This window comes from Physcomitrium patens, chromosome 1, assembly GCF_059467195.1.
Source record: "Physcomitrium patens ecotype Gransden chromosome 1, ASM5946719v1, whole genome shotgun sequence".
Lineage (NCBI taxonomy): Eukaryota > Viridiplantae > Streptophyta > Bryopsida > Funariales > Funariaceae > Physcomitrium > Physcomitrium patens.
The window spans coordinates 12,863,418-12,871,780 of NC_143410.1; the positions used below are offsets into that span (position 1 = coordinate 12,863,418).

Below are 8,363 nucleotides of genomic sequence, written 5' to 3' on the forward strand. Positions count from 1 at the left end.
GTAACTTACACATAGCATGGCCTTTTTCCGCTGCGAAATCCCTCCAATTCCACATCGAGAAGTGAAGACGGTACCAACTTCATGGCATTGTAATTGTCCACAAGGAAACGATGAAAATAACTTTCACAACGCCTCGTTGAAACTGAAAAATCCACCTTCATCGTCTTCATCGATTTCAAATTGTCGTCATCGTCATGCCACGAAGGCGTTCGAGGGACGCAGCACGAGGATGGTGAACCCCACAAAATTGATGAACAGGCAGTCGAAATCTCTCATTCTTTCTCTCTCTCCCTGTGTGTGTGTGTGTTTGTGTGGGGCCTGCCACTAGTCTGCCAGCGCCATCGGATTTGAACCTCACATTTGATCTCACTTTTAAGCCATTCTTCAACCCCATATGAGCAGTAAACATTTGTAGGCCCCATTGTACCTCCGCAATCTGCATGTAATGTTGTGGGTACTGGTACAACATCGGAGTATTAGCATTTGAGCTTTCAGTACGGGTCGTGCAAGGCTGCGATGGAAGCTGTAGCCCACAGCGCTGGCGCGGCAGTGCTCCCCTTGGCTGCTCCCGCTTCAAGAGCTTCGTGTTACGCGAGCTCCACGTCGCTGGGAGGAGGATTCCTCATTCGGAAATTCTCTGCTGCGGGGTTGAAACGAGTGAATTTCAAGCGGGATGACAGCAGGAGCGTTGTTGCGTCCGCGAAGGCTGACGCGCAGGGGGAGACTCTTCCAGCTCTAGCGAGCGTAGTGGCAGACGACGCTGTATCTGAGGTTCTTACACCGTTACCTTTTCTCAATACGCTGGAACTTCATTTTGCATCATTGTCTTCTCCTTCTAAATTTTTTTGAAACGACCTCCATAACCCATCTACGGAGCAGTTGTTGCAGGGTCACCAATATGCTTAATTTCGTCTAAGCTCCCACATTCCGGCTGGGGTTTCTGAAAATCTTCAGAATCTCCATCCATGTTACCATTAATTGTTAGTTCATAGGGATCGCTCCCAGAAAACCGTAGTTTACACGGATCATTGGGCCTTGTCGATCAGACTTTGAAAACTTTTAGAACAGATGAATTACTGATATTTGTGGTTTATCATCACCCATTAGTAGACGTTTTATTGTATAGTTCTTGGAGAACCCAATTACAGAATCCCGGTTTACGTTGCAAAGGTCGAGCATAGTCCTTGAGAGAACCAAAATGTGCCCTTTATGTCAACTCCGGGATTTAGTCTTGCTTTTTAGTAGCTACAGCTTGTTAGTTCAAAGTTGTCCGAATGGTCTGAGTCTAGAACGAGCCTTAACTATCTACGGTAACTCATTTTCCCACAGGTGGATCAACCATCTATGAACCCTCCAGAAACCGCAAGCATAGGTGCAGATTCATCGTCACAGGCTCTCCCAGACATGAGCTCTGATTCTCAACCTCCATTTCAACCTGCACCGTTACCGGGCTGGGTGGCGGTGACAATAGGAATCACAGTTCTCATCGCTGCGGCGTTATTCCCGCAGTATCATCTGGGCCCACTGGAGGTGCTTCGGATGGGATTGTACTCCGTTGCAACACCTCAGGTGCTGCAATCGGTGCTCTACGTTGGAGTGGTCCTACACGTCTTGGAAGCAACGTATGCTTGGTATTTAGCTGGGAGAGTTGATCCCCACAATCAGACTCTGTGGTTCTGGCAAACTCTCTACTTGGGCATGTTTTCTTTGAGCATTTTGTTGGGGAAGGCCTCCCAGTCCAAGCAAGACTGAAGCAACAACGCACGTTGCGAGAGGGGAAGCTCGATGTCTGTGATTTCTAGTGTGTATGCCGGGGTTGTTGCCGGTGTCGGTGGGTTTTCCTGCTTGCTTGCTTGGCCGGTAATGTGCTTTTTACTTCTCTTTGTTACTTTTTTCTTTATGGAAAGTGAATATGCACTCGACGATTTTGCTGCCGCGGTCGCTTCAGAATCCCAATCTTGGGTTGTTCAACCAATTGGTCAATATTCGATTTAGATGAATTAGTATCAGGATTGTATGTAATTTCTCAATTCATTGTATTATTTTGATAATAAAGATTCATAAGATTGCATTTCTATGATACTGTCTTAAATTGATATTTTGTTGACTAGTTTTTTCCGCTGCATTAGTTAATACAGTATAGATTTTAATGCTAGTATTGTCAAATGGCTTTTCCTTTATTGGAATATAAAAATGCTTGACCCTGGCTTCAAGGGGTTTGAGTCAAAAAGAAAAAAAGAAAAAAGAGTTTGAGTTTTTTTGTGATAAATACTCCATGAAATATCTACTGTAATGTTTAATACTAAAGAGTAAAATAAAAATTTCTACCAATCATTCACCTGTAAATATTTGAATGCGTTACTTCGTATAAATTTAGACCTTTAAAAATCTAAATCTCAATTCGAAATGTTATAAGCAACTCTTACAACAATCTACAAAGCGTAGTATTTTTTTTTAAATGCTTCAAAGTGTATTTTATTTTTCTATAGTAAACAACTTGAAACAGTAAGCACAATCTAGATTATGATATTATTTTTGGAAATAAAAATTTATTTTTAAAACGATCTAAATCTAGTGTAAAAGTCGTTATATAAAAAAATTAAAATTTTAATAATGCTCAGTAAATAAATCTTTCTTTTAGATTAAATAAATGCTGTGATAATTCCATGAGTGCTACGAAATACCACATTATTTTTTTCAAAAGCAACTTTTTGGCCAAACTTTTTTAGTACATAAATTAAAATCTGCATTAAATTGAGTTTGTAATTTTTTTTCTTACCATCATAAATTCAATTGTACAATTTGAATACAGCTGCATATTTTTTCACAATTTCACCTCTAAAATAAAATAGTTTTACGTACAACAGAAGAAGTAATCAACAACCCACTCACCATGGTTAGTAAGTAAATAAATAATAAGTTTTGCCATGAATTGGGTTACAACTACTTGTGATCAAAACCAAGTATTTGACACCCCTTGCCTATTATTATAAGATATTCCATTTCAGTAGATGTCATTCCTCTGAGACCAAGCACATCTACTCGCCTACTCATCGGTATTAATGACTAGATTTGTATTTAGAAATAATTAGTATAAATTTAGAGACCTGTTACTATAAGTAACATAAAATACAAAACTGATAAATAAATCTCAATCAAAACCCCTAAGCTTTGATGAAAAATTTTACAACTTGGGTGAGTTCCATTGCAAGTTTGATTACTTACGGTAGTGATGTTATTTGAAGGTGAGGTACATTTTGAAGATAATTATTTTAAGTCTTCATGATCAGGGTTCGATTCTTGCACTACAACATAAAATCATTAAAATAAAACTTAAAATTGTGACATATATATACATATATAATATAAAAATTAAACTTCTTCCCCTCCCTTAACCTCCCATCCCCCAAGCAAATCTAGGGATGCATAAGGTGAAATTTCAACTTAGGTGTTAAAATCCAACCTGGCCCAGGGTTAGCTGAAGCCCAATGGTTAAAGTTAACCTGATCAGATTGCAGAGGGCTCGAGCAGAACCCAGAACCATCCATGGATGTCCACAGGGATGTCTATTCAACCCCTCAAATCTTGCTCAAGGGTGTCACCCGGACATCAGAACTAGAGTTTGCAAAGAATGCTTTCGTGCAAAGAATAATCTCATAATATTCGAGATTGAATACATAATCTAAGGAAGAATCATGACTAATCAAGGAACTAGACGGCCATACAACACAAGAAACAGCTAGAATACAGGTTTCGAAGGGCTGGAATGAATCTCCCCCAAGTTAAGAAGATGATGCTACAGGTTTCTTCAGCTTTGTTTTTAACTTCTCAACAGCAGCCTTGAGAGTTTCTTCGTCCTTACAGAACGCGAATCTGACGAGGTTCTTGCCGTCTACCGGATTCGTGTAGAATACGCTGGGTGGGATCGCTGCTATGCCTACTTCTTCAATCAAATATTTGCAGAAAGCAACGTCGCTCTCAAATCCAAAAGGAGTGTGGTCTACCATGACGAAGTAAGTCCCATCCGGTTCATAAACCTCAAACCCTACGCTTTTCAAACCCTCGACAAGAATATCCTTCTTGGCGCTGTAGTCTTTGATCAGCTCGGCATAGAAAGAATCCGGTGCTCGCAATGCTTCAGCAGCTGCCCACTGGAACGGTGTTGCAGTTGCGAAGGTGATGTAAGAATGCGCCAAACGGACTCCTCGCATTAGATGCGGCGGTGCAACGGCCCATCCGATCTTCCATCCTGTCAGAGAGAATGTCTTGCCCAAAGAATTCATCGTCACTGTCCTCTCGTACATGCCATCCAGAGAAGCCAGCGAAACATGCTCCCCATTGAAAACCAGCTTGTTATAGACCTCATCGCAGAAGGCAAGGGCATCGTGTTCCTTACATAAAGATGCAATGAGCTCCAGCTCCTGTCGAGAAAACACTTTACCAGTAGGATTGTGAGGAGTGTTCACCATGATTGCCCGAGTTTTGCTTGAGAACGCAGCTCGAAGTTCCTGCTCTGGCACGTCAAAATTTGGGGCACGCAGAGTAACTGTCTTCAAGGTGGCGCCGGACATGGACACAGTTGCTTGGTAAGAATCATAGAAAGGCTCGAAAACAATAATTTCATCTTCGGGATTGACCAGACCTAGAATAGTGGCTGCAATCGCCTCCGTGCAGCCCGATGTAACAGTCACTTCCGTTTCCGGGTTTACGGTAATGCCACTTTCTTTCTTGAAGCTCTCAGCGATGGCTGCATTAAGCGGCGGTATGCCGAAACCCCTTGCATATTGGTTCTTTCCTCCGTCCTGGATGGCTTCAATTGCGGCTTTCTTCACGAAATCGGGGCCATCAAAATTTGGGAAACCCTGACCAAGGTTGATTGCATTGTGCTTCAAGGCGAGGATGCTAATCTCAGTGAATATGGTAGTCTTAAACTGTTCAAGCCGCTTCGCAACCTGAATCTGAAAATCAGACATTGATAGCGAATCAGAAAATTAAAGTGGATGCATTCTTCCAACTCGCTTCCTCAATGAAGCCTCTACAAGGCGGACATGCCTCCTAACTTCACAACCTCCGTCTCTGCCTCAAAATGCGTCCCACACGAGATACTGCCTCTGCTTTCAATATAAGCTAGCAAATAAAGAATAAGACACCTAACACCAGAAGGAAGGAGAGCTAGAAAATAACCCTACGGACGTCCACAACCTCAAAACCATAAAAATTCGCCCAAGCCTAAAAAACAATTAAGCACGTTCTCCGCGTACAATGCAAGGATGGTCAAACGAGGTACTAATTCCAAAAAAATTCGCACTGACCTTCACTAGACTTGTCGTGATTTTTAAAATCAAAGTAACGTCACCAAACAATAGTAGGGAACCCAAAATTTAAGCACCAGTAAGGGCACTACCAAGCTTAAACCCGACTCAAAATACGAATCTGCACGAAGGGAGTAAGAAAGCCGCGCACCTTGGGAGGAGCAGGGTACTGCGAAGGAGCAGGCATGGTAGGCTCTGGCGCCACGCCATTGCTATGCGTCGTCGACATAGACGCCATAGCGGCTCCAGGCGACGACAAGCCTCTAAGCTTGCGGCCTGCGCCGCAGGGCCAGCCGGAAGACGAGAAAGGAGAGCTAGGGAGGGCCGCAGCCAGACATGGCACCCGTGACGCCACTACCTTGACAATCGCCAGATCTGCTGCTGCTGGTCCTGGAAGCTCCCACCTCAACCTCAAACTCGACCCGACTCGACTCGACTCGACGGCACCGGCAGGCAACAGCGAAGACGACGCGAGCTCGAGGCAGATGCGGAACTGCCAGTGAGTGAGTGACGTGAGTGACTGAGCTTATTTTGCCGGCTATGGCGTCGAGGGTGTCGAGGGCGTCGCCCAGCGGAAACCTCCTTGTTCAATCCACTGGCCGTTGGATCGCTGCTGCGGCTCAGATGTAATCTCAACCGCTGATCGGATTTCTGGGAACGAAAGGAGGGGACAAAGGGGAACCAGGGGGGCGGGCAAGCAGGTTGTAGGCCGGGCAGTTTGAAGGGCGGAAGGTTGGAGGAATGGAGATTGATCTGCATTGACATGGGTGTGCTGAAGTTTGTTCAGGGGCTGCCTCTCAATCCCACTTCTCAACCTTCACCCTTGCTTCAAACATAAATTTATATATATATATATATATATAGTTCCAATTTACTTGTTATTTAATCTTATCATGACTATTTTTGAAATTTTTTAGAAGTATAAGCTCTAATTAAAATAGCATTACAAAGAGTTGTAATAGAAGTACAATATAAGATCAAATTCGTATTAAACATTAGAAATTGGAAAAAGATCTAAGTTACAAACTTGTTTTGTAGCATTATAAGATGTTTGTATAACATTAAAGATAATAAAATTAAGCAATGAAATATATATATACATACGTGTGTGACTTAAATAACCTCAAAAGAAGTAAATAAAATAATAAAATTGAAAAAAAAAAGTTTGCATATACATATAATATAAATTAGAGAAGTTTCTAAGTTGTATTTAATGGAATTTGTTTTCAAGTTACACACACATATAAATATAAATATATATAGTAAGATATATGTTTAAATAAATAATAATAATATAAAAAAAAACTTCATGGAATCTTTTATGTTTTTTTTTTTATGATTACTAGGGTGTCCCCAAGTTTGAAGCAAGGGTGAAGGTTGAGAAGTGGGATTGAGAGGCAGCCCCTGAACAAACTTCAGCACACCCATGTCAATGCAGATCAATCTCCATTCCTCCAACCTTCCGCCCTTCAAACTGCCCGGCTTCCAACCTGCCTGCCCACCCCCTGGTTCCCCTACGTTCCCTCCCTCCGTTCCCAGAAATCCGATGAACGGTTGAGATTGCATCTAAGAGGCAGCTGCGATCCGATGGCCCACGATGGCGGAGCCAGTGGATTGAACAAGGAGGTTTCTGCGACGCAATTCTACGAGGGTCGCCCAGTGTTGTCGTCCCGGGACAACCTGTTCCCTTCACCCGCACGAGAATCTTGTTTCGTTCCCATTCGCTGTTGCCTCTTTTGCCATTCTCAATTGTGAGGCGCCAGGTGCTTCTTTCGTTCGCCACGTGTACTGTGTAAATATCAAAATTGAGGGCCGGATTGGGAGTATCACATTTTTGTTAATTAGGTGTGTGGCGATTATTTAGTTTAAGCTGCTTCATAATTTGAGGGTAATTTTTCTTTATTTATCTATTTCTCAAAATTATAAAAGGGAGTTTTATTGATTGTTTTGAATGTGAACTCAAGTGCTCACTACATATATATATAGAGGTGTGTCACAAAGTATGATATCTTCTTTCATTTTATTTTCAAACACATGAAGATTATTAAGGAAAACAATCATCGGTTCTATTCATATTTTTCTCTAAGTAATCTACAGAACCAATATACATTTGAATTCATTAATGCATATCGTTTTGTTCCATTTCCTCCATTTTGAACATTGACGTTTTTGTACCTAAGACTATTTTTTGATGATGAAAATTAAGCAAGAGACTTTTTTAATATTCATTACCATGGTCTCCATTCTTATACTCTTTAAAATTTGTACGACTATAATAATCACATCAATTTGTATCTTCTTGGGCACATGAATATGACTTATATAAAACCTCAAAAGTTTTTGAAATCTTTGCATTATTGTATTTTGCAACCTTTATTTATATTTATAATGATGTAATTCCTAAGTTTTAACAACTATTATTCATATTCAAAACAAACTTGTTACACATATTTTGAACCTATCAAAAAAATTAAAAATAAAATCTTTTGGAAGATTGGATATCTGGTATTCTTATTTTATTTTCTTGATTTCATGATTAACTCACCAAAAAATTATTTGCATCTTGAGTCAAGAGAAACCAAACTTAGAACAAAGGTTTTTTTTAATAAGTTATAAAAATAATATATTTGTTTGATAATTATATACTACTTAATCTTCATTTAAATTAAATCTCTAACATCATAAATAATATATATATATATATATATATACATACTAAATTATTATAAAAAATTGAACTTCTTTTTTACAATTGTTGTCTTTGTAATTGCATGGTTGACCTTAAAAAAATCCAATATGTACTTGGATTAATCTGAAACTTATTACAAACTTAATTTTTCATAATTAAGAATATATTAATAAGAATATTCTAATTTATTATTAAATATTTTAATTATTTTAGTAATTAAAAAGTATTCCAATTTTTAATAAAAATATTAAAGTTTGCATAAAATTAATCTTATATTATAAATTCTTAAAGATACAAAGCTATCAACTAAGATTAAAAGAAGTAACTATATTTTATACAATCTATATATAATATTATATATT

At 39.6% G+C, this 8,363-nt stretch overlaps 2 protein-coding genes across 2 annotated transcripts; one reads left to right on the top strand and one right to left on the bottom strand.

Annotated features, from left to right (window-relative positions):
* Nucleotides 1-274: 274 nt before the first annotated feature.
* LOC112284772 (uncharacterized) lies at nt 275-2,075 on the top strand. Its single transcript, XM_024524992.2, has 2 exons — nt 275-771; nt 1,330-2,075. Exons 1-2 carry the CDS (start codon nt 517-519, stop codon nt 1,750-1,752), a joined length of 678 nt encoding a protein of 225 aa, XP_024380760.1. The 5' UTR covers nt 275-516; the 3' UTR covers nt 1,753-2,075.
* A 1,369-nt stretch (nt 2,076-3,444) lies between these two features.
* On the bottom strand, nt 3,445-5,801 carry LOC112289655 (uncharacterized). Its single transcript, XM_024535038.3, has 2 exons — nt 5,464-5,801; nt 3,445-4,958 (listed from the first exon to the last, which is right to left on the bottom strand). Exons 1-2 carry the CDS (start codon nt 5,548-5,550, stop codon nt 3,783-3,785), a joined length of 1,263 nt encoding a protein of 420 aa, XP_024390806.1. The 5' UTR covers nt 5,551-5,801; the 3' UTR covers nt 3,445-3,782.
* Nucleotides 5,802-8,363: the final 2,562 nt, after the last annotated feature.